We start from the raw sequence: 26,156 nt of genomic DNA, 5'->3' as shown, positions 1-26,156 counted from the left end.
GAGGAAAACGAGTCCCAAGTCAAGTAACTGGAGCTTTGAACCTAGGCTTCTGTGACTCTGAAATGTGCATTATCCTCACATCCTGTTTTCTACTCATGAATTGAGAATGCCATGAACGGTGGGAAAAAAAAAATGTCTTCCTTGATGTGATTTTGATTAGTGTGAGACAATGTTTGATGATGGTTAGTAACTGCTAAATTTAACTGCTTGACCCTTGGAACCTGGGTAATCATGTTATCTAAAAATGAAGAGAAGTATAGTACACTATGCTTTGTGAAACCTTTCTATTGTTCTGCGGTGTTTGCTAAACCTGTTGCACAGATTGTTCCGTTCCTCTTGGCTCCGTGGCATCCCAATGATTCCCTGGCAGTCGGATCACATTTCAGAGTGAAAAACCTATCAATATTACATAGTGGTCATCCGTTTTTATCTTGTTTCTCTTTTTCGTAGATCCCTTTTAGTTTTTCGTTCTTTGGCGTGACTATGGCCAACTAGGAGTACACACGTGCATACGTGCTACACCCCCACATACATACTATTGGTAAGGAAAGTAACATGTATTCAGTAATGTGTAATACGTGGGCCATCCTCAAAATGGCAGAATGGGCCCAATATGTCTTTTACAGGTGTTTTGGATCCAGGATCTAATCAAATTTCACTCAGCGTATTTGATGACTGCCTCTTCAGTCTCAAAGGAGACCAACGATCTGTAGCAGATTCTTTTCTCTTCTTTCTTTTTTTTATAACCTTGAATTTATTGAGGGGTTCTGGCGAGTTGTGTGAAAGACTGCCCCACACTTTGGGCTTTTCTGTTTCCTTATGACTCGATTCATCCAAGTTTGGCGTAAACATCACATACACCCCAGTAGGCCCCAGGGAAGGCCAGACCCAGCGTAACAGTGCCCAGCTGACGTCATCAGCCAGGCCGTGGTCCTGAGGATGCCATGCTCACAAGAAATCCAAGGCCCCTGTTGAAGCTATTGAGTAGAGGAGGTTGCATGGGGCCTGCTCAGCCTTCTCCATGAGGCAGGAGTGGAAATGGCCCTTAGATTCAGGCCTGGCTGACCCTGAAGCCTGTAAGTAGTGACCTTTGGGGTCGTGCTGTACATAAATACCTGAGTCCCTTTTTCACTGGGTGCGCTCGGGCAGGTCACTCTTCTTTTTCTTAACTTCCTCACATGAGCTTTAAAAAAGGGTTTGACCCGGGATTACCCCCAGCTGCCCTCACATCTGTACTTTGTTCATTGTGGGTGCATAATAATATTGATTGGAAAAAAGTGAATGAAGAGAAGGTGAACCAGTGGTTTCTGTCTGTATGGAGACTATCAATATGAAGTGAAGGCCCCAGGCAGTCCCAAGGGACATTCCATTCAAACCAGCCTGCCGTGCTGAGAAAATCCCCAGTTATTTTCCGTTAGCGGGAAATAATCCAACATCCAAAAGGCTACTGGTGTTTTCGAAAACTCTGCATATGTTGTTGCCCTTGACTGCTTGAAAGGAAATGAAGAGGTCCCACTCGGGGACAAAGGACTCCCCTAATCTCTTGGTTCTGATGGGTTTTGTAGGAAAGACCGTCAGCGATCATGATCACCTCTATGAACGGAGTGCACTTTATATATCATGCTGTATGTTTCAACCCCACACTCTCCCTTCAGGAGTGGCTCAGCTAGCCCCACCTAACAGATGGCCTTACAGACTTCAGCAGCTTGCCCAACGTCACAGGACTAAGAAGAAACCGATCCAAGCTTCAAATGCAAAGTGAATCGACCCCAAACCCTGTGTGCTTTTTCTGATCATCTATATTGTCACTCACTCACTCACTCACTCACTCACTCACTCACTCACGTCTCCTCAAAAAGCTAAAGGCTTGGTGACCGTCGTGGTACATATTCGGCAACTGTATGTAAAGTAAACCGTGGCCCTCTTCGTGGGCCAGGATAACACCTGTCTCTCTCCTTGTTACAGAAGGCGCGTCATCCCATAGTCCCGATAGCAACGGTTATTGGGCGTTTCTGTGTGCCAGGCATTGAATTAAGCATCTTTGCACCCAATGTCTTATTCGTCTCACGTCACTGTGAGGTATGCTGACTTGGTTAAGGTGGAGATGAGCCCCAGGTGTGTCTGACTCCCCAAATCCACCTGCTTAGAGCACCACCGAAGCCATCATAGTTCAGTTGCCCATAGATGGATTGCCCCTTCGGCAGTCTACACCGAGGCGTGCTCCTGAATAGTGCTCTGTGTTAAGATAACCCGAGAGTCTGAACAGAGAGGCCGCAGCAGTCTGTTTCAGAGAGGTGTTTAAAAGCAAAGAGGGAAAGAGCCCCAGACTCTCCCGGAGAGCAGGCCGTGTTTATTTGAGTTGTGCTGGCCAGGACCTAGTATGGCGTCAGGGCTGTGGGAGGCCTTAATACATCTTATTCAGAATTGATGGGGATGTGTCTAAAAAACGCGGAAGGCTTTTCCTCGGGAAGGTGGTTGGTCACACCTCAGTTAGCAGGGAGCATTAGTTCTAAGGGCCCTGTGCTCCAGTCTGTCCTCCACGTGGCTGCCAGAGTCATCTTTGTAAAGCAGCCTGGCCATGCCACTGCCTAGCCTAGACCTCTTCCTTCATTTTGAGTGTCTGCTGTGTACCCGGCACTGCAGAGAGTAAAGAAAAAGCCCTGTCTCTGCCGGCTAAGAAACGAGTCTTGTTTGAAAGCCGGCTACATGAAACCTAATTTTAGAGCCGGTCGGAGATCCTTTAGTCGAGCTTTTCTTAGAGAGCGTTCTGGAGAGCTACAATTCTTCCAGTCTTGAAGACTCAGCAGAGAACTTTGATGAAGGCTCCAGGGAAAAGGTTTATGCTACATATGCTCTCGGGTGTGACCACAAGGTCCAGTCTCCCCTCTTTAACAGATAAGGAGGCACAATGAGGAACGGAGGCCGTAAGTTGAGAAACACTCCGATCTTGGGCTCTTTCAAAACCCAGCCCAGGGCTCTGTCTGCTGTATAGGGAACCACTCTATTTCTCTGTGTTCAGACTAGGCAGGCTTAAGGCACATATTTTCTCCTGGATCTTGAAACCATATGTTTCTCAGGCTTTTCCTCCCCTTCTAAGATAGGCCTCTGATGTTTGGTGCCTGAAATCATCCTGTTTCGTTTTTGGTGCCATCTTGGCGAAGAGACTGGAAAGCAAAGTTGACCATGAGACAAAAGAGAAAGCGAGGAACAGCCGCGGGTTTGTAGTCTCACAGGATCCCTGGGTAAGAACGGCTGGCTTTCCTGTTGGGATGTCACTGCATCGCTAGACAGCGAGCTCTTCTGAGGGCAGGAACCCTGGTTTTTTCCCCTCGGTTGTCCCCTACTCTCACACAGTAGGTGCTCAGCAAACATTTGATGTTCATTGTGGTTCAAAATTGTAATCATTTGGTGTATGCATATATAAATTGCATTTTATGTATATTATTCATCAATTTTTTTTATTTTTTTATTAAAAAATTTTTTTTTTTAGAGACAGAGAGAGACAGAGCATGAACAGGGGAGGGTCAGAGAGAGAGGGAGACACAGAATCCGAAGCAGGCTCCAGGCTCTGAGCTGTCAGCACAGAGCCCGACGCGGGGCTTGAACTCACGGACCGTGAGATCATGACCTGAGCCGAAGTCGGACGCTTAACCGACCGAGCCACCCAGGCGCCCCCGTCAATTTTTTTTTAAAGCCCTCGAGTTCGACAGTGAAATTGCTTTTACTTTTTAGAGCAGTGATTCCCAAATCACCTGGGAATAGAATCATTTCAAAGGCTCGTTAAAAATGAGAATTCTCAGGCCCTTGTCTTGGGAATTCTGATTGAGTTATTAAGTAGGTCTGGGTAGGGCCTGGAATGTATTTTTTCATGAGTGCCCCTGATGATTTTGTTGATTGGCCAGATCTGAAAGTCGCTGTCCAGAGGATAACTTGGTTCAATCCCCAGCTTTACACTTAAAGACAGCCATGAAAATAGGCACTAGCCTTCAGGCCTGGAGCCTTGAAACAAAGCGTGCTGAGAAATGCAGAAAGGTTATTCGCAGAACAATTGGCCAGTATACCTGGTGTCAGACTGAGAGGGGGTGATGGAGAGAAATGATTTGGAACCCTAATTAGACCTGCTCCCTAGTTCTCAAACCTGTGGCTCTAAGCCCCCTGCTAATTGGCAGTCCCTTAATAGATTAGGACTTGGCATCGGGCTTGCATGTTATTATAAACCACACACAGAAAAACCCAGTGGCTGAGGAACTCCTGCCAAACCCAGGCCTGGGTTTTTGTGAAGCTTTTGAAGTGCGCTGGTCTTTCAGTATTTTGTATAGTCAGTGTACTGAAAGGCATCAAACCGTTCCTTTGGATGGGATTTGTGAAGGGCCAGTTTGTTGAATACTTAATTCCCCGAGACCCATTCTGTCATCTTGATGGACAAGCAGGGGCCCACATACATGGTTTTGCTCCCAGCGGTACAAGGAGTGTGATAGGAGAGATTATTTCTCACGGTTCCTGTCCTGTGCTCAGCAATCTGTCCCCCTCCCCGCTGTGCTTTCGGGGGAAGGAAGAAACAGGGCATCTACTCTTGTGTCATGCCCAGCTGTTTAACACCCTGTCTTAGGAAATCCTTAGAGCAGCCCTTCCAGGCTGCATGACCTCTTTTGAGGATCCGGAGGTTCTGAGAATTCACTAATCTAGGGTCACAGTGCCACAACAGAGAAGGGAGGGACTCCTATCTAGGTCCGCTAATTCCAAACTGTCACCAAACTGGACCAAACCCGGAAAACCATTTTTCGTTCTGCTTGGTGGTCAGTTGATTAAGATGGCTGTGGGGGCGTCTGGGTCGCACCACCGTCGGACTCTTGATTTTTGTCTCAGGTCATGATCTTGCGGATCGTGAGTTCAAGACCCGCATTGGGCCCCGTACTGGCAGCATGGAGCCTGGTTGGGATTCTCTCCCATTCTCTCTCTGCTCCTCCCCTGCTAATGTTTGCTCTCTCTCTCTCTTTCTCAAAATAAATAAATAAACAAACAAAAGATGGGCTATGAAACAGTTTTCTGTCGTTGACCTCCTGAGCCAGGGATACCTGGGGGTAATATATGCACTTACAGTGCTCCCCTTTCCCCTGAAGTTCTGTAGTAGGGTCCCTACTCTGGGGTGAGGCTGCCCCTTACAGAGAGCCACATTGTGCAGGCGGATGAGTGGCTGGAGAAGGCGGGCTCTCGAGTGTGCAGAGCCCCGTTCCAGGCTTCCGAAGGCAGTCAGGTATTCCTCAGGCCTCCGAGCAGTCCCAGGGGCCTTGCTCTCTGCTCTCGTCTGCCCAATTAGGTTCCAGTTAGAGGCCCTTCCATTTCTTTCCAAGTCCATTTCCACAAAGGGAGAGCTGTAGTGGAGGCCGAGATTTCCATGAAAACCTTCCAATTTTCAGGCACACATACCAGGCAGCTCTCATGGCAATACCATGGTGAAGGGGAATAATGTTATTTGGCATTTCGCCCTTAAAAAAAAATGTATGTGTGGGGGGCGGGGGGCGGGTAGGGAGGCTGTGGGAGGATGGGCAGAGAGAACAGTGGGGGCTTTGTAATTTACTGCTACAGAGAGGTCAGGTGGGCAGGGCCATGAGGGGAGGTGGGGTGCAGAGGAGACCAGAACGCTCCCCTCCCCACCTTCGGATTCACTACCTGCTTCTCCCCTTTTGCCTGATTCACACATTTTGAGAGGTTGTAAGGAGGAAGTTGAGGAGTTTTTATGTTTCTGTTTGGAAGAAGGACTCTAGACATTCTGTCCCTCTGAGGGAAGCTGGCTCCTTGCTGCTTTGCAAGGATTAAGGGCCTGGTTTCCAGTACCATTGAAGAAACATCCCAGGAACTACCCTTTTCTCTCAACAGCTGAAAAATGCATCACAGAGCAGTGGCTTCCTGGAGAGTTTTGGCAAAAGAGCTTCCCTCTGGAACAATAGGGTTCCTATAGCAAACCACCTAGGGTTTTGGTTTTTTTTTTGTTTTTGTTTTTTTTTACTGCTGCCAGTTCTCCTGTATCTGAATGCCCACATTTTGTTATCCCCATCCTGGTGGGGGAGGGGGGCTGCCAGAGCAACTGAGGGTGGCCCCAGAGACATTTCTGGGATTTCTTACTACAGAAGGCCAGCCAGTTCACCAGAGGCACCCCCTTCTCAGTCTGGGCAAAAGCACCTAAAGATAGGAAGTGTGGTGACTGCACAGAACTGTGCAAAGCCAGTCTGACCCGATGGCATTTCTGCTTTGCTGTTCTGTGACCGTGTTTCTGATCTTCAGTTTGGGCCTTTGCAAACCCTAGGTGGTGCCGCTTACGTGGAAGGGGTTCCTGGGAGGAATAAAAGAGGCTCAGCTCTAAATCACCTAGGAGAGTATCCAGTTGGCTGCAGTAGCTGATGCGAATTCCCACCTGCTTCCAACCCACACTGCATTTTTGCTGATAACCTGCTTCTTTGACAGAGCCAAGAGCTGCCAATCATTAACTCACTTTGGATGGGAAGGCCTGCAGATTTGGGGATGTTTTCTGAAGCTCTTGTTTATAAATGAGCACCTTTGAATTCTGGAGGGTTCTGCTTGGCCAGTCTCTCTTCCCCAACTGAAAGTAGCACCCCAACTGAAAGTAGCACCGCTCCTCAGTTACCCCAGGGGCATAGCGGGCAGGTGGCGAATCCGCCCTGTAAGGACTCCGTGGGAATGAAGCCTGCAAGTTTGTTTATAGAATGCCTATAGGCTAAAGGCAAAAACTCTCCTGAATTAGAAATGTCCCTAAGCCACCTGATGAAACCACCCCTTTCCTTTTGCACATGAAGAAACAGAGCCTGAGAGAGCAGAAGTGAGTCTCTGTATAGTTAGCCAGCCGCGGAATGAACGCTGATGAATACGGGTCATTATTATTGTCAATTATTGTTAGTTGGTATTAGTTTTTGAGGTCGCCTTGCCAACAGAAACTTCCCTCGTACTCCCAACTCACTTGTGGTAACAGGTATCTCTTCACCGAGTCAGGGACTAGTGTGGAGACCATTTTCTTCTCTAGGACCCTGGCTGAGCTGACCCAGCTCCGACTACTTGAGACTTCATTAGTCAGTAGGTGAAAGGTTGCCTAATTCACTAGGATAGTCACACAGTGTAGAATGACCCTGATCCTTCTATTTGGATTTGACTTACTTCCATTTAGAGTAATCCTGGTGATTACTATAGATCCTTTCTTAAACTAGAAACCTAGTTTAAGGGTTGGGGAAACCTTCCCCTTTTGGGGGGAAACCCCAAATAAGACATTTCTTCTGGAGTGAACAACATTTTTAACTGCCAGTTCTCCCTTTGTAGCATCTTTTCAGCATCTGTGAAATTAGATGGGCTCCCTCAGACTCCCTTTTCTCATTTTTCCTCAGAGTTAAAACTTGGGTAGGAAATGAGGGTAGGTTGCAACAGCAGTATTGTTAACTGGCTCGTCGGGGTGGTGGTGGTGGGGGGGGGGTGGTTTCCAGTTCTGAATTTTTATTTATTTATTTATTATTATTATTTTTTTTTATTAAAATTTTTTTGTGTGTGGCCTTACCTACATTGTTGGCGTTCAGATGACAGCAAGGAATCTTTGAAATGTGTTTACTGGATTAGTCAATAAACTGGTGCTGCGCGTCTGCTGGCTTTCACGTCACGTGCTAACGTCTGTCCTGGACGTTCCTGTCACGCTGCATCATGGGTATGCCTCCCCAGACGCGTGTGCTGTCCCCCGAGCGTGCACTCTTAGAGGGCAGGGGCCACCTCTTATTAATTTCTGTAGCCCGTAATTCTCTCAGTACGGACTCTCCTTCAAAAGCAGCCTTTTTCTCCTTCACTTTCTTCGCCACCCAGTGCAGTTCGGAAAACTCGGGGCCTACACCAAGCCTCAGATGTCGGGGCAAGAAGTTTGCCTTGTACTTTAATCAGGTGTTTTGTAATGCCATCCACTCCCTGGATACTTCTAAAACGAAAATGTGGCCCCACAAGTACAACACATAGGGAGGAAATACACTACAAATTAAAAAGTGATTAGCGCGCATTTAGGCAGAAGGTCAAAGGGATTATTTTGGACTTCAAACTTTTCAGCTTTTAGGGGCCTTGTATTCGGTTTCAGAATTGCATCCCTGAATTATTTGTGCAGGTGGCAGCTGTCAGATTTGAAGGAGGCTTCTGGGTTTTACAAAAGGAACGTTTGACAGGCTGGGGAATGGGGAGTGTGCTCCTGGCGTGAGGCTGGTCTTATCCCTGAAGCTGGAATCGCTCCAGCTTTACTGAACTCCAGTGCCGGTCCTTGTCTTGAGCTGACACAGCCCCGGCCAGGGTAGTCTGGCCACCTTCTTGGGGAAACCAGTCAAGCCGGCTGATACAGCTGGATAGTAGATTTGCAGGCTGGGAGGGCAGGGAACTCACCTTTGTTAAATACCTACCCTGTGATCTGTCATCCTCCCAGCTCTTCCAAGTGGGTATTGACCTCCTCTTTTGAAAATTGGGGCTCTGAGAAATTAAGCAGCTTGCTGAAATTTGCATAGATTTCAAGTGGCAAAACGGGTTTCCAAACCCGGATCCGAGTTGCCTTCTTGAGATTTGTGCCCTTCCTCTGATTGGGAGCTCTCTCCTGGGCAGCGGCTCCCAAGAGGATCACAGGAAGTGGGTCAGAGGTGTGCTGAAATGGATCCCTTAGCCCTCGGGGCGGCCGGGCAGGGTGGGGTGGGGCGGGGCGGCGGAATCACTGAGTGGCGGCTTACCTGGGGCTGCCCCACAAAGTGTTTTCTGATAGTTTCACTACCTGAAAAAGATGAGGAAACTGAAAATTCGGGGTCTTTGCGGTCATCCAGCCCAACAGCCAGAGGCTTGAAGCTGGTTAGGTTCCCCGTAAATAACTCCCGATGGATTTGTCTGGTCTTCATGAGGTTGTGTGGCCGTGTGTTGTTTCAGGGGATTGTGTTAGAAAAACAGGATTGGAGATGTGAGAGAGATCAGATTAAAACTCCGAAGGGTGGGGGAAAAAAGGATTTACAAGCCATACACTGTATCTGGGGCAGCGCCAGGTCATCTGGATTTTAGTTTATTTCCTTTATGCATTTCTCCAATATACGTTGGTGGAGCACTCACTAGGCACCAGGAATTAGTCTTTTTGTGCGGGGTATGCAGAGATGAATAAAATATGAACCCTTTTCTGAAGAGATTATCAGCTGATGTAGGGGGCTTACAGAAAAAGGAATAATTAACGGTGCTAGGATGTGATGGATAAATTCTTGGATTTATAGTTGAACACATAGATAGGGTTAAGATGAAAACATATACATGGGGTGGGGGGCGTGCCTGGGTGGCTCGGCTGGTTAAGTGTCCTAGTCTTGATGACTCGGGTCATGATCTCACGGTTTGTGAGTTCAAACCCCATGTCGTGCTCTGTGCTGACAGTGCAAAGCCTGCTTTGGATTCTCTCTCTCTCTCTCATTCTCTCTCTCTGCCCCTCCCCTGCTCTTTCTCTCTTTCTCTCTCTCTCTCTTAAATAAATACACATTTAAAAAAAATTTAAGCAATGGGTGTCCAAACTGAGCATCTCTGCCAGACGGATTTGGCCATGGGCTGCCAGTTTATGACCTTTGACCCAGGTTGGACCATGCAGCTGGGCCCTGGTGGCCTTGGATTGCCTACCAGCGTGATTTTGTTCTCACAGCGTCTCCAATAACACTCCAACTCTTCATTTTTGGCACCGCGTCTGGCTCCAGTCTTGCCTTTTGACTATCTCGAACTTTGGCCCTCCCAGGTGTCTGATGTCCTGCCAGTCCACATGTTGTTTATTTTACCGCCACGTGAACCTGGTATTTTTTGTACACCTGGGCAGCGTGGCTGGGGTGGGAGCACGCCTGCTGACGCATGTGTGCGTAACTGTTGGGAAAATAACATTTTTTTTCACCCTCGTGGACTTCCCTCCCATTCAGCCTTGTGCTACCCTTTGATGACACGCGGCAGGGTTCCTGCCGTGATATTTCTTCTCTGCATCAGGGTGCCAGGTCCTGCTAACCACTGCTCAAGCCCCTTCTGTTTATACAATCCCGAGAAGTCCCTGGAATTGCAGGATTTTATGAGCATGCTTTTCCCATGGGATCAGATTGCAGTTGGGAAGGAGCTGGCAAACCCACAGCTGCGTGAGTGAGCTTTTGACTGAACTCTGATCACATCTTATACCTGCTTAAAAGCTTTCAGTGGCTTCCTGTCACCTACAGGAGCAGGAGCTAACATGGAGCCAGGCAATTGGATATTTTATAAACTGTGTCTTCGTGCATTGGGAACTATTGTACAAGGTCCTGTTGTATGATGATGAAGCTCAGAGAGGTAAACTGACTTGCCCAAGGTCACACCATAAGCATGGCAGGTGGCAGAAGTAAGACGTGAAATCCTGTCTGCCTGACTCTGAAGTTCACAGATAAATTGAAAAAAAGTAACTGCCAGAGTAGCTTACATGGCTCAGTGAATCCTTTGTAGAAGAGATATCTAAGTCTTACAGGATGAATAGGAGTTTGCCAGTGGTACTTTAATCCAGATGTTAAGACATCATTTCCTGGAGTTGTTAGGAAGATTAAATGTGGTTATTTATGTAAGAGCTAATAAAACCCCATGCACACATGGGATTCTTGCTGTGTCCTAGCTCTGGGGAGCCATATTGGAAATAAACACATTGGGTCATAACAGAGACTGAGGCAGGAGAGTAGGTGGATCTGAGAGATCCAGAGAGATCAAGAGGGTAGGTGGTAAGTCCATCTTACATATAAGGGGGAGCCCTGCTTTTTATCCTCGTTCAAGGTCAGCCTACACTTTTCAGAGCTTTGTAGCTTTGCTAATCTCTACATAGACATATTTCCTATGTACTTAGCAAGAAAGGCTAACTGGCCCCATCTCTGAATGAACTCTAAGGGTCTTGGTATTCTATGATATATCCTGGTTACACTGGTTATCAGCAGTGGCAAATTATAATCTCTCTGACTCTCAATTCTTTGACTGTCTATTAATAATTATTTTAGAGGATTGTTTTGAGTGTTACATCAGTTGACTTATACAGAGCTCCTGGCACGTAGTATGGGTACCCAAAGAATGCATATTACTCTCGTCCTTATTGAAAAGAGGGGTCAAAAGAGGAAGGACGTGACCCAGTTTGACCTGGGGAAGAGCAATTATAAGTCCTTTTAACTTTGGTAGTTGTGTATTACTAGAAATATTATGTCGAGGGGCGCCTGGCTGGCTTAGTCGGTAGAGCATGTGGCTCTTGATCTCAGGGTCATGAGTTCGAACCACACATTGGGTGTGGAGCTCACTCAAAAATTAGACATATCATGTCGACAAAAGAGGGCTGGGACTCTCTTCGTGAAAGGTCTGAATCATGCTGTTGGCTAGTTTGTTTTTTAGGGGTGGATCTGACACCCCTTTCAAAGTCCAAATGAAAAGGCCAAAATAGCGCTAAGAGTTTTAAGGTGGCTGATATTATTTTGGAGAATAAAGTGGGTTTTTTCCCTTTAAGCACTTCCAAATAAGAAAGGCCATCCAAAGTTCTTTTTCACATCCATGATTAGACTAAAGACAGATGTCCCTTTGTCACGGAACCGGAGACTTTCCAACGTTGAGAAACTCAGAAACAGTGTGGTTTCTCGATACTGTGTGTCCCCAGCACCTAACAGTGCCCAGTACTCAGGAACTGTCAGTACATGTTTGTGGAATTGCATTGAAGGCCTTGGATTTGGGCTCAGGAAACCCAGCACCGGGACCAGATCTGCCACTAATGTCTTTGTTTCTCCCATGGAGTTGCTTTCGGTTATGACAGTCTTCTTTTTGTAAAGAAAGGTCTGGACCTTCCAGCTTTGAAGAATGACCATTTGTCAAGGCAAACCCCTAGACCCAGAATATTGCATGTTCACACCAGCCCACAGCGAGTGTTTTTCATGGCAGCCCTTTTCAAAGGTAGGAAACGCCTTCATAGTAAACTCAGTTTTGTCTCATCTGGATTGTGTCCAGTACAAAAATCTGGACAAATAATCGTAAACCAAAGAAAGTTTGCACACTTCTAAGACCAGTAGCAATTAATTACTTTAAATAGAAACCTTGTCACTTACAAGCAACATAAATATTTGTATTTTGAACCTCTAAGTAGTAGTTGGGTTGACCATTCTGGCCTTAAGTGATTAAAAAAAAAAATCGGTCATATTTTAACAAGGCATACATTTATAAAGAAAGGGAGGGTCAGGTCATGGAGTAAGAAAACATGAACCAAAAGACAGACAGACCTGGGTTCAAATCCCAGTGACCAACTGACTCAGTGTGGGAACCTTGAACATGTTACAAACTTCTGGCCTCAGCTTTCTGTTGGGTACAGATGAAAATAATAATGCACATTTTCACAGCTGTTGTGAAAATTCAGATACATTAATTCCTAATCGGATTCCAAGTTTGAACTCAGAAGCCCAATGTCTTCCATCTATATCTATCTTTCTTTCTTTCTTTCTTTCTTTCTTTCTTTCTTTCTTTCTTTCTTTCTTTCCTTTTCTTTCTGTTCTTTTCTTTCTGTTCTTTTTTTTTTTTTTTGAGAGAGAGAGAATCCCACGAGGGGCAGAGAGAGAGAAGTGGGGCTCACACGGGGCTTGAGCTCACCCGATATGGCACTCGAACTCACTAACTGTGAGATCATAACCTGAGCCAAAGTCAGATGCTCCACGACTGAGCCACCCAGGCGCCCTTCCGTCACTATTTCAAACATCCGGTCCACGTTGGTGCCATTTGCCAGCTTTGCATTTTAGATGAGCTGCAGTCTTCAGTCTCTGAGCTTCAGTCTTTCATTTGTAAAATGAGCACAAGAGTGAAGTCTACACTGTAGGTAAGACGTAGAAAACTCTGTTGTAGAGTTCTCCCAGCTGCCTGATTGGAGCAGTGAGCCTGTGCTTGATATCCACATACGTGGTCTGCACCCAGTATTCTTCTGTGGGTAGAAGTGTAGGCTTTCTGCAGATATTAGTTTAGTTATTACTCTCACAGATCCTGGACTTTGTTTATTCTAAGGTAACCACAGATTGGATGAAATGGCAAGTTGGACAACTCCGGGAAAGGCACTCGAAGGACTTGGTATATAGGAGCCACGGGCAGCCCCTTCCTGATGCTCTGAGTCAGGTCCTGCTGTGAGTCCCGCCCAAGTGCAAAGATTTCTTATTCACTCTCCCACCCCCACTCCTTCCCTTTCTAAAAAAGCACTTTGAGAGCAGGAGGCTGTGTTTAATTTTGTGCCAACGTGAAGCTGTGGCTGAAGGGAGCAGGGCTCTGGGGCTGGGTCACTTTGGTAACACTTCCCACATGACTTTATCAATGGGTGGGCCACAAAAACTTATCCTGTGTTTTTTTACACCCCACCCCCAAACCACCCAACCTGCTCAAGTGTTAGTTTTTCAAAGCCCAAGAAGTTTCAAAGGCCCGAACCCAACACAGGGGCCTTTCTTCACGCTTTGATTTTCTGCCCGTTAAGTGTTTGTCAGTGAGTTCGTATTTCGCCTCCTCTGCAGCCTACATATCCCAAGAGGTCCCTGGAGGTATAGGAAGTTAATTGATCCTTGATTAAAAGAAGGAGAAATGCTTTGAATTGGGGTCTAGAATCACCATATGGTATGTACACACACACACACACACACACACACACACACACACACATACACACACACACACACACACACTTCTTGTTTCTACTTTGCAAAAAGCTTGTAATGTACCATTCATTATACATAAATCTAAATTCCAGGATATTGGCTTCAGAGTGTTGGTTAAATTAGATACTGAGCACAGATGTGTATGTGGTGAATATTCAGTGAGTAATCGCCCATGCTGTTGCCTTGACTGTTCCATATAAAGCATCTTTTTCTTCAAAGGCCATGAAATTTAACTTGAGCTTTAACTAATTTATCAATATACCTCGGGGCTTCCTTCTCTGTTTCAAGTGACTCGCTTACTTTAGAAAGCACTCGAAAGTCCGAGTGTCTCTGGTAAGTCACTTTAATCCCTTTGAACCTTCGGGTGACTGAATGTGTTCATTTTTATGACTGTTTCTCCCATTAGCCTTTGGGCCACTTGAAGGTTGGGACTTAAATTCCCTCAGCACAGTGACCCAGTCAGTGCCGAGAACAATAATGGGTATCCAGATTGTCCAGATGGCAGTCCTTTATGTGGGGTTCCTCAGCACAGTTCGGGCACAAAACAGTTATTTAGTAAATGTTCGCTACTCTTGCTGTTGTCTGTGTTGACTCTCTCTTTCTTCCTTTCGTTGTCCACCTGTGTGTCTCTTCCAGCTCTGGAACCAAATCTAAAATCGTGTTCTCGTCATGGCCATCGGTTGTGATGACTGCCTTATTGAAGTCCCTAAACTACTTTGAGTTTCTTGAGCGTACTTAGTCCCTGGACCCTAGAAACCTCCTACTCACATAAGGGTTCCCTCAAGCCTCCCATCCTCTGTGGGCCATCTTTAGTGTCCCTGGTGGAGAAGCCTTACGGGCCCTCCCTGTAATCTATATATACGTCAGTCTGCCCATTTAGAAATATTTTAGTGTGCTTGTTTTTGCAACTTTCTTAAAATACCATAAGCCTCTTGAGGGCAGGTGCTATGATGTATTCACCTCTAGGTTCCTAGTCATTAGCACTGGGGATTTTTGGGAAATGAACTGATCAAGAACTATAGTAGTTGGTTATAAAGACGGTGCCAGTGTTGGAAATGGAGATCCTGCTTTGGAAAAGAACAGCCTCCTCTCTGGGTCCTGGAGAGGCAAGGAAGGCATGGTGCTGTGTCTCTTGAGGACCAGCTCCCCCATTGGAGAAAATGCCTATGCTTTTCCCATCAACTGAAGGGAATCCGAGGTTACTCTCTCCTGGAGTGAAGTCAAGACTTGACTGGCATCACCCCCGATCATACCACACATTTTTAGAGGAAACAGAAAAAGCCATTCGGTCTTCTAAATGCTCTCTCCATGGCTTTCAAGAAAATAAACAGAACACATTCAGATCCAACTTCTTGACTGTTTGTGGGCACCATCCACATGATCAGAACCAGAAGCTCCCCGAGCTTTAGGCAAGGGAGGAAGAGAAAGGATTTGGATTGCTCCCAGGTTAAGAGAGGGCAAAGGAACGGAATAAACAGATTTTCTTTACTAACTTTCTCTGTGGGATTGTTCCCCCCACCCCCTCTTGGTCCTTTTAACATTTATTGAGTGTCTGTGGTGCGTGCCAGACCTCGAGCTGACATGACCCAGTGCTGTTGCCTGGTTTCCTCTAACTAAAACCCCTTCCTGCACTGATTTTATTCCATGACGTCTTGCCCTACTAGATTGCAAGCTCCCTGAGGGCAGGGCTCGTGCCATGTTTGTACCTCGTGTACGTAGTGAAGATGGAATCAATATTTGTCGACTAAATGAATGGATTAGTGTAGTAGTAGATGACATCATCCCAGCAATCCCAAAGCTAGACTGCACTCTTCCCATTGCAGAGATGAGAAGAGCGTTTTGGAGATGTGAAATAACTTGCTCAAGTAGCTGGGAGCAGAGTTGAGGTCATTAACCCAGTTCTGTCTAACTCCACAGCTCTTTTATATGTGTTTTATTGTCCTTAGAAACATATGTTTTACAGGCCTATCATGTGAACACCATTAAAAATAGAAGCTGGGGCCTAAGAGCCCAGCCCAAATGTAAGGCACTCGAGGTCTGTTCCCTTCCTGAGTTTATTAGCAACGCTTTGGCTCCCAGGCACCACAGAGGCTGCGGCCGGGCTCAGACGTGGAGCTCAAGGTTTTTATCACGATGTGTGGAGCTTTAAAAGCGGACTATTAATATCATAGTGCTGGCTTCTTGGCTACTTTTTGTAGCCAACTTGGCCCCATTTCAAAATGTTTAGGCAGTGGAATGAAGATGGTTTGGGCCCGTAGGATATTTTTTTCTCTCCCAGCGCCCCACCCCCCAAAGATCAGCTGACTGTTCTTGCCCCTTCCTCGCCACAGCATTCCCTCCCTGCCTCACCTCTCCCGCTTCACTCTTTTGCAGAGACACGGTCTCAAGAGCTAATGGTTATTGCCTTCCAGGGTCCCTCTGTGTTTACTTTGAGAAGGTCAGGCACAATGCTGTGGTATGTTGCTGTTTCTTTCTTTTCAAAGCACTAGTATGAATTTGATAAAGTAAATTGTTGTTCTAGCAGGAAGCAGTTAGGGGTCACAAAATAAATAGCCGTAGAATTCAAATAAATCCAAAGAATAAAACCAAATAAATCCATGTGTGTATGCACAGTGATACATAAATACACTTTTTAGAAAGTGAGCGTTTTTATCGCTGCTGGTCTGGACCAAAGTAATTGAAAAATTGTGGAGTTTGTGGTACATTTTTTTTTTAAGAGGCGGTCTGGGGCTTCGAGCAACGTGACGTGAATTCAATTCTTTTTGAAAAACACGAAAGTGGAATTTTATCTTTTCAACCACCGCTTATCTTGGGATTTTTCGGCTAATGAAATTCACAGTCGAACGAAACCAATTTGCAAAGTTAAATCAGGGATTCAGGCATTTGGGGGTAGACTAAGAGACCCTGAAGGAGCTAAATATTCTCTCTAAATATTGTCTCGTAGTCACTGTTCTCTTCACTTGAAGATGAACGGCACATGCTTAACTGATGGTGTAAAATGACCTCTTCAGGTTGTTGGGAGATCCAATACAGAAATGAATGAATGCCTTACACATTGTGGATGGCTCTTACATCGGTGGTGGCTGTTAACAGGATGTTTTTCTTGGTCTTCCCTAGTCCTAACATTTACTGGCTCACCTTTTACTTAGGGGAGTGGTATTGCAGCTTGGTATTGAACTTGGGTGGTAGGGGAAGAGGTCTTCCAGTCTGAGAGAAGAGTAGGAACTGAGGCAAGAGTCGCCGTGTCCTGTTTTCTTGGAGGCTGTGTCAAGGGGGCCACAGACCATGAGTCAGGAGAAGGGAGGTCCAGGTCGCGGGGCACTCCAGAGGTCACACTTTATCTCGTGCAGTGCCACGGCGAGCCGCGGAAGAAACTTAAGCAAGGCAGTGACGTGCTCGTGGTCAGGAAGTGAACCGGTAGATATGTGTGAGAGGCGGTGAAGGTCAGGAGACCGATGCGGAGGCTGCTGCAGTGACCAGGCCAGAGATCTTGTAGGCCTTCGCTTTTTGCTTCAGGGTTGTGAGGAACTTTTCCTGGCAGGTGATGGAATCCATTCGCCATGACCTTTAAGGGAATGGCATCTGAGCCGAGCCACTGATAAACCAGCAGCAGCTGCGGGAGCAGCTTGGTGCTCCCAGATGCCCTTGGGCTCCGCTCCAGAGCTCCAGGCCGCAGGGCCCTCTGCTCAGCTCTACTTCGTCTTGGTAGGGACTCTTCAGTGGAAGAAAATGGTTGAGCAGCTACCGTGTGCCAGGCGCTACGCTGGAAGTCGCATGTGGCTGGTTCTCCTTTTGTCGTCCCTGCAACTCATGTGTGGGGAGACTGAGGCTCAGAAAGATGGAATGACAACCAGGGGTCACATTGGACCTGAGATCCAAATTCAGCTTATCTGACCCCGAGGCCTTCACGGCTCCAAGCAGCAGAGCCTTACGATGAGCCTCTCGAAGGGGGAATGGTGACGTCCGATGCACTTGGCGAACGACACATCATTAGACTCGGGGCCCTGTTGGCGATTGTCACTCGTTGGGCTTTAATGTCCGCAGGGTGTGGTCGCGCGGTGGGAAAGCTCCTCCCCGGCTCTTCCACTGCCTCCCACTGTGCCCTTGGACAAGACCAGAGAATAATGCGTTGCTCCTCCCGGGGGTGACCAGGAAGGAGAGGGCCTGCAGGTGCTGAACACTCTCTGTGGGCTGTACATAGCTGCAAATGCACGAAATTCCTGTCCCTGGCAATGGTGTTACCTGGGCTGGTCTTTGCTGCAAGTCATTCTCCTGCTTCCTTTTATTGATGTTTTCCCTTTCTCTCTCCTCTCCCTTTTTTAATTTTCCGGTGCCTGTGATGGTCGCATCTGGACCAGCGGGCCTGCCCTTCCTCATCATTGAGACAAGCACCATCAAGCCTTACCACCGAGGGTTTTACTGCAATGACGAGAGCATCAAGTACCCTCTGAAAACCGGCGAGACCATAAATGATGCCGTGCTCTGCGCCGTGGGGATTGTCATCGCCATCCTCGCGGTAAGCGCCCGGGCTGCCATGCTCCACCTGTCCGACTTCCCCTGTGTCCTGTTTCAGGATATCTGAGCCAACGGAGGTTGGCCGCGCAAGCAGAATTTCATTCGGTTAATAATAGTGTGTATTTCATGCGGTTAATGCTGTTACCAAAAGCATATACTAAAAGTATCATCTGTATACACACATATATACTGAACGTCTTCTAAAAGTATGCTAAGCACCCCTCTACTCTACTTTGCGTGCATTATCCTCACAGCCATCCAGTGAAGTCCAGATACCGTCCTTGTCTTTCTTCTACAAGTTAGGAGACTGAGGTCTGCAGAGTGAAAATAATTTGCCCACGCTCACTTGGAGCGGTAGAGTTGGAATTTGAACCCATCGGTCCCTTACCCCAGAGTCTGACCTCTGAGCCATGAAGGTGAGCCCCCGAGGAGGGGTATCACAGGCATGTTCTGCTGTCTTCACACTATGGCTGTGCCTCTGTAATAGTCATGCCACTGGTGTTCTCTGGCATATTGTTTACTTCTCTCATCCAGGGGCTGGGGTGGCAAAGCAAAAATAAAATTGGGACTTGGCATCAAGAGACCGAAGTTCTAGACCTGGCACCCTGCTGACAAGCTGTACGTGCTTAAAACCAGGGATGACCCCCTTGCTGCATAGTGTTGTATTGAGGAGGAAAAGAGAGCATGAGCATTGAAATACTTGGCAAACTCCTGAATTGCTGAGCGGGTTACTCAGGTGCAAGTGTAAAGTCTAGACTTACATACAGCTCATCCCTTAAAGGATGAAGGCCTCATTGGGAATGCACACATGTGCCACGGTCTTTGACAGAGTCCAGAATTACCTTGGAGCAATGTTAGCCTCGTGGAAATTGGGGCATGGCCTACTTGGGCTTTACTTGGGAGGTCACCACCTTTTGTTTTTAGATGTGTCCATTTGGGGTGTTTGGGAGAGTAATTGATGATAATCCACTCTCCTAATTTGTGAGTCATACATTTTCACAGATGTCCGTTCCACATCTCCAGTATTTTCTGTTCTTTGCCCTTGAACCCCAGCCATGTAGACATCAGGGATAGGCATCATGTCCACCAAGATCATAAATTCTCCCTCTCAGATCCTTGAGTCATGTTTATATTAGCCAGAGCCTGGAAGCTTATCTTTGGCCTATATGAGAAGCCGAGAAGGAAGGAAGCTAGAGTTAAACACACTACATGTGAATTGAGTGCTAGTATTCCCATTATACGAATGGAAAATCAGAAGCTCGAAGGGGTTAAGTGATAGGTTCAAAGTCTACAGCAAGTGAAAATTGGGGCTCAAGCCTATCCCTGGCTTATTTCAAAGCCCTGCTTCCATTTTGCAGGCGTGATTTCAAATGCAGAGTGGCTGTTCTATCCAAATTAATTGCTTAAGGGATCGGCATTTGTCTACTCATGCCTACTCTGGATCAGATGGAAGCTGCTGATGGTCCTGAGCCGCATTTCATGAAGTTTTTCTTTTGACTTCCCCACTCTGGGGGTTGGTTGTAAACTTTGAGACCCCTCTTTGTTTTTTAATAACATCGTAAACCAGGCACACAATCAACAGTTTGAAATTGGGGAGGGGGGGGAGGGGGGCTGGTAGAATTCTTTCCAACCTTTAAAATAAAAACAGTCCATTGGGCCATGCTCGTAGTTTCTTAAAGGTGCACTGAGGATCTTTGTGTTCAGAAACTGAGAGATATAAAATCTAATTTTACTGTTTGTTCCAAATGGACAGCGTGGGGTTGAGTTCTGTAGGAAGAATGGCTTTTCCTGGAAGAGAAGTTTGTCGTAGAAGGCACATAATTGTGCAGTATCGTCTACTAAGGTTTGAACAGGTGTTTTTGACACTCGGGAGGATCAGTTAATTGAGTGCTTTTAGGAAGCTGACTATAACCCAGGAGTGGTTAAGATAAGAATAGCACAGGGACAAAGTGTCACATGCCCTTTGCTCTTTCTACATGCAATTGTTCTTGGCTTCGGCTTGCCTAGTGGGACTGCTCCCAGACCCAGCACGGGAGCGAGGCACTCTTCAGAGGCCGTGGCACCCCAGCTACGTGAATCAGGTGAATCGTGAGTCTGTCCAGCCCTCGTTTTCCTTACCTGTGTTCAGATTCACTCATGGGCCTTGGTATAAGGATCAGATGCCATCATTCGTGGGAACGGACTTTGTAGCAGATGGACATGGGGTGCCAAAGTGGCTTTTCTGAGGGCTGTGCTTCTCGTCTGTTCTTCCTTCCTCAAGCAAAACTCCTGGTCAGCAGCTCTTTCCCTGCTGTCGGCCAAGACCAGCCCCTTCTTCCTCTTGAAATGCTAGCATTTCTGAAAAAAAAAATTCTGCTTTTAGGAGTTTAGTTTGGCTTGCTCTTCTTCTCATGTCATGTTGGTGTTTTAATTAAAAGCCTCCCTGACCTCCCAGGTTTCCTTGAAACGGTCAGTCGTGCGCAGTGACCTTGGTTATAGGATGAGCAACGGCATTGCTTCCACATCCCATACGGTGTCAGCAAAATAGGTTTGGATAGTGCTTTCCTCTAGTTCTCCGTGCTCCTCCCACCCACCCCCTCCAAAACCCAAAACAAAACAGGCAAAACAGATAATAATTAGTGTCCTTCGTTAGTTGCCACTGTGTGCCATAGAAACCTACGAACTGTGTTCAAGCATTTCACCCGTGCGGAAACCCTGACAGCTAGGTAACCTGCCTCCATATAGTCTGGAGTTAAAGGCATGTGCTCCGGTGCCTCTCTGAACTCCCGCTGGGCAGTGTGTATGCAGCAAGTGAATTAACCCCGCTGAGCCTCAGTACGCCCATCTGTTGAATGGAGATAATATATCTCCTTATTAAGGTTTTCAGAATTAAATGAGATGATGCATGTAAGGTAACTCAGTGCTTGGCGCCTGGGGCATCCTCGATAAATGTTAACTGTTTTCATTATAAATGACTAAACAGTCAAAAAGTGGTGGAGTGACTTTGCAAAGACCTCATGTCTAATAAAGATAGAATCAGGAAAGGAACGCCAGCCTTGGGACCCATCCTGCCGCTCCCGCTCTTTCCTTGTAGTTAATTCACTAAAACCCAGATCTCTTGACTCTTCCTCCCGTGCTCTTTGCAAAAGGACCTTTACCTCTGGATCCAGCTGGGGGCATGTGTGAGATGTGGGCTCATAACGAGGTCTGCTTACCCACTTCCCTGCCGTTAAGTACTAGAGTACTCATGGAAATAAGCAGAGGCAAGACCTCAGAGGAGAAATGAGTAATTCACTTTAGTGCACCCGATTCTGGAAAAGCTATATACAGCTTAAATTAAACAACAACAACACGTTTCCCACTTCCCCATCATGACTGGTCACAGAGCCTGGCTGCCTCCATCCAGGATCTGCTTCTGATCAGAGGGCGTGAGTGACAGTCAGCGAGGGTGGGGGTGGGGAACCCGGTCTGGAAATCTAATCATCTTGATATTTGCTGCCCAGGCTTTCTCCTGCCGACCTCAGGTTTGTTTAAAACAACAAGAGAATCCTTGGCTGACTTGCACGCCCCTGCTCCAGTCTGAGTGTCCCCACAACAAAGGAGTGGGGTGGCGGTGCCGTTTCAAATGTGACCGGGAGGTGCAAATCATCAGAAGTTATAGGGAAAGCAGACACCTTTCGATGGCAGGAGATATGGAAAAATCTAGTCGCTTTGACTTCTTTTTCAGATGTATCTCAGATTCTGGAATTATAGCATAATAGGAATTCCTTCCAAATCCGCGAAGCAGCGGTTCCTATCTCTGCCTTGTAAAGGTTTAATGACTCTAGCAGCAGAGAGATTAGGAGCAAAAACAGTGAAGTATCACCCCCTACCTAGCCTCCTCTCAATTTGCCTTGTACCGCACTATGAAGAGTATCAGGGGCGAAGATTTTAATATGGAAAAATGCTCAGTATTCTTTTTAAATCAGCATGGGCTCAGGGCTTGCTTTGGTCAGGCCCCGAAAGTGGTTTATATAGCTTCTTAGCATCTAGGACTTGATGTGTGAATGAGTCACGGGTGAATCCCCTTCTCCCTCTGGCCATATAAATTTGACTTTTCCTCTCAGATCCCATTGAATGGGACTTCTGTAATAATACTCCTAACTAGAGAAAGAGCTCAGACTTTGGCATCATCTGGTTTAGGTTTATGTCCTAACTTTTGTGCTGATTATTGATTGTCAGACCCCTTTGGAAAAGAACTATACCTTCCTTTCCTGTAAGATGGTGACAGTAGCTCCCCAACCCCCTAGGCTTTTCTGGAGGTCCAATCAAGTGACATTATGTGTGTCATTGGCGAGAATCCTCCTTGTCATTGCTGTAGTGTCATACAAGTAACAGAGTGCCCATTATGTGCACATTCCCTTATTTGCACCTGGTGGTGATTCTGGGAGGTTGACTGTTAAAGTTAAGGCCACTGGGGATCAAGGATATTAAGTGACTTTCCCGTAACTACTTAGTGGCAGGGCCAGACCAGAGGTCCTCTGATTCACAGGTAAGGCTTTTAAAATAATAATAATGATAATGATAATGATAATGATAATAATAATAATAATAATAATAATAATAATATAAGGCACCATTGCTGCCTTATAAAGCCTGCCTGCCTGCCTGCCTTCCACATTCACTTGTCTAGCACCCCCGAAGTAGCAGGTGCTGGGGACCCGATGGTGAACCTGCTGCATCTCAAGCAGGCAAACAGCACCTTCAGTATTTCTGCCTGGTAATGTGATTTGTGTCGGGGTATTGTCTCCCCAGCTAGATGATAGGTCCCTGGAAGGCTGAGACCAGCCTTTTCTTCTTGCCCATGGTATGTATTAAATAAACCCCAGGCAGACATCTCCCTCTCCAGGAAACATTCCTTGGCTGCCTCCTTCCCCACCTTCCAAAGGTCCCAGAGATCCCTGGGCTGGCCTCTGTCTTTGCCGTTACTGTGTGCAACTGTCCTATCTTTTTCTCAGTGACCCCGTTAGCTGCAGCAGAGACAGGGAGCGGCCTGATCTGATTTTAAATTGCTAGTCTCTAGTGCAAGGCACAGACTGTGGTGCTCAATACGCGTTTGTAAAAATCACAAGCCATACGTTTTGGGCAGCAAATCAAAAGCATTAGGCCAGGAGATGTCAGAGGACCTAGGCAGCCGGGCAAAGTATTCCATTTGCTTCCCTAAAATCTTAAATACGGTCCCCGACGCACGCGGGAACGGGCTGTGTAGCACACGGCAGATGTCTTGCTGCAGAGACAAGAAGAAGAGCTTAATACCTCCAAGACTTGTTTATTCAGGATCGGGCTTCAGTGTGCCCACATCTGGACTTCATTACTTCCTCCCCACCCCTCCAACCCCTTTATCTGAGAGCACACTGCCAAGAAAACAAGGTTCCCCAAGATTGCCTCATTAAGGGTTTTCAACTCTGCAAAAAGTGAAGTCGGGCTGGCCCAGCGGTGCCCCGGTAGGAGACCCGGTCCCCCAGTTTACAATCCACTAGGCCTGTGCAATTACCAGGACCACCCACAGAGAGTGGCCGCATGAATCCTTCCACTGTGTCGGTCCCTGATCAAATGGCACAGAGTTCTTCTGAGACCTTCTTATCCCTGAGGGGCTGGTGGCAGGGGGCATCTATTTGCAATTTAACAAACACGGGCATCGGGATTAGGATTTAGTTTGTCCCCTTCCACACACACACACACACACACACACACACACAGTCCATGCTGTGGCACCAGTTTTTCCTCAGGCACATGTAGCTCTGAGGGGGTTAATGACCACTTGGAAAATGTCTCCAGTGTGCAAGTGGCTTTTCATTTGTCCATTAAAAAAATTTTTTTTTGATGTTTATTAATTTTTGAGAGAGACACAGACAGAATGCGAATGGGTTGGGGCGGAGAGAGAGGGAGGCACAGAATCTGAAGCAGGCTGCAAGGCTCCGAGCTGTCGGCACAGAGCCCGACGCGGGGCTCAAAGTTGGAAACCGCGAGATCATGACCTGAGTCGAAGTCGGATGCTCAACCGACTGAGCCACCCAGGCGCCCCTCATTTGTCCATTTTAAATGATAATGCTCTGGAGGCCGAGAAGTCCATTCTGTGAATCATTGTCTGTTCGGGATTGGGGCAGAGAATCAGGTAACATTTACAAGCTATCTGATGGATGGGAAACTAATGCCTTATCTTAAATCCTCTTCTTTAGTTAGATGAGGTAGGTATTATTATTTATTTTTATTTTTTTACGTTTATTTATTTTTGAGAGAGAGAGCATGCCCGGGGTAGGAGCAGAGAGAGGTGGGGACAGAGGATCTAAAGCGGGCTCTGCGCTGACAGGAGAGAGCCCTACGCGGGGCTCGAACTCGCAAACTGTGAGACCGTCAGCCTGAGCCAAAGTCGGACGCTTAATCGGTTGAGCCACCTAGGTGCCCAGAGGTAGGTGTTATTTACCCTGTTTTACAAATGAAGGAGGGCAGGGAGGCTCCCAAGGGAGAAGTGGCTAGTTTAAGGTTACTCTGTTTAGTGAATGAGGGAGCAGAAATGAGAACCCAGGTCTCTGTGGCTTCAGAGCCCAGTGCCTGAACTGACATTTATTCAAGGCCTGCTCTGCCAGGAGCTATGCCGGGTGCTCTTTATTTCAGTGAGCTGTAAAACCTTTTCGTTTCTGGGCTTGGGGAGCTCAGTGCATGGCGGAAGGCAAAACGTTGAGACCGCTAGGCAGACGGCCGCCTAAGATCCTCCCGTGGACGGTGTGCGATAGTGTTTTGGGCAAAGTGGCTTTTGCAGAAGGTGGTAACCTGCTGGGAGGGTGGATGTTGGGTGAGTCCCCCCTCCTTAGAACAAGCAGGCTTTGTGGTAGACACCTCGCCCTAGGACCCAGATGCTACCCTAGGGGTTTACGGTCTAAAGGGGAAGCCGGGCAACTACAAGACTGACAATACTGTTCCCCGCAGGGAGACTGAGGAGTTGGTCAGAGAACAGGACGGGGGCCAGAGTGCCCCCGGTGGTGCTGGTGGGGCCCCCCGGAACCGAGAGCTTCAAGGGTAAAACAGGCCAAAGGCTGTAGATGGTGTGATGTATAAATCAAGTGCTGCTGTGAAAATTCAGAGGAAGATCGCTGAAGGTTACTTTCATGGGTCAAGACTGGGATCATCATTGTCCACCTCATCATTCATTGGGCACTGGTCCCACTTAATCATCACCACAGCCCTTGAGCTCTTGGTATTGGCATCGTCCCTTTTTCACACATGAGGAAACTGAGGGCCACAGCGCTCTGTTGTCCAGGACCCATTAAGTGAAGAGAGCCGGAACTCTCCCCCATGCACTCGTTGATTGATGGAGCTCCGCCTTGAAGGGTGGGTGGGACTTCCATCAGAGATCCTGACCTTCTAGGCAGAAGGGCTTGCTTGGAGAACGAGAGGCTGGAACAATGGAGTGTTTTCAGGAAACGTAGAGCAACCCTGTTTGGCTGGAGAAATAAGAGTATCGGGGAGTAGATGGAGATAAGGTAGAAAAGGATCACAGCGAGATTGTGAAATTCTTTGAATGTCAAGGAGTTTTTACCCCAGTTAATCGGCTGGAGATTGTGATGAAAGCCTTTCAAGCTAGCTTCGTCAATTTTGCAGCCAAGGTGAGGAGGAGGCCTGAACCACGATGGGGCTGATGCAAGGGGGAGAGAGAGAGAGAGAGAGAGAGAGAGAGAGAGATGGATATGAGACCCCTTGTAGAAGTAAGACGACCGGAATTGGAAGACCGTGTGACAGCCTACAGGGTCATGTCTTTGCAGTTATGTGATGGTAACTTGAGCAGGAATAAGGGGAAGAGGAGGGAGGTTTGGGGAAAAAGTGGGAATGGGTGTGACAGACTGGGTTAGGTTGACGTACTGATACCATTGGTTTGATAACTGGTTGGGAGATTTGGCAGAAGACTGGAAGAAGGCTGACCATTGGGTAAGGGGTAAGCTG

General features: G+C 47.1%; 1 protein-coding gene across 4 annotated transcripts in view; it reads left to right on the top strand.

Annotated features, from left to right (window-relative positions):
• Positions 1-26,156, top strand: part of PLPP3 (phospholipid phosphatase 3) — an 87,441-nt gene that overhangs the window by 27,249 nt on the left and 34,036 nt on the right. For 3 of the 4 annotated variants that reach the window (XM_043575089.1, XM_043575086.1, XM_043575087.1), the window contains exon 2: positions 18,044-18,201. In XM_043575089.1, coding sequence (XP_043431024.1) covers positions 18,044-18,201 — 158 coding nt within the window. Of the gene's footprint in view, positions 1-659; positions 687-8,462; positions 8,466-18,043; positions 18,202-26,156 lie in introns of those variants that run through there. The other variant, XM_043575088.1, reaches the window with a different exon arrangement.

Source organism: Prionailurus bengalensis, chromosome C1 (genome assembly GCF_016509475.1).
Source record: "Prionailurus bengalensis isolate Pbe53 chromosome C1, Fcat_Pben_1.1_paternal_pri, whole genome shotgun sequence".
Lineage (NCBI taxonomy): Eukaryota > Metazoa > Chordata > Mammalia > Carnivora > Felidae > Prionailurus > Prionailurus bengalensis.
Note: the sequence above shows the minus strand (reverse complement) of the source record. Positions and strands in the feature narration are given on the sequence as shown.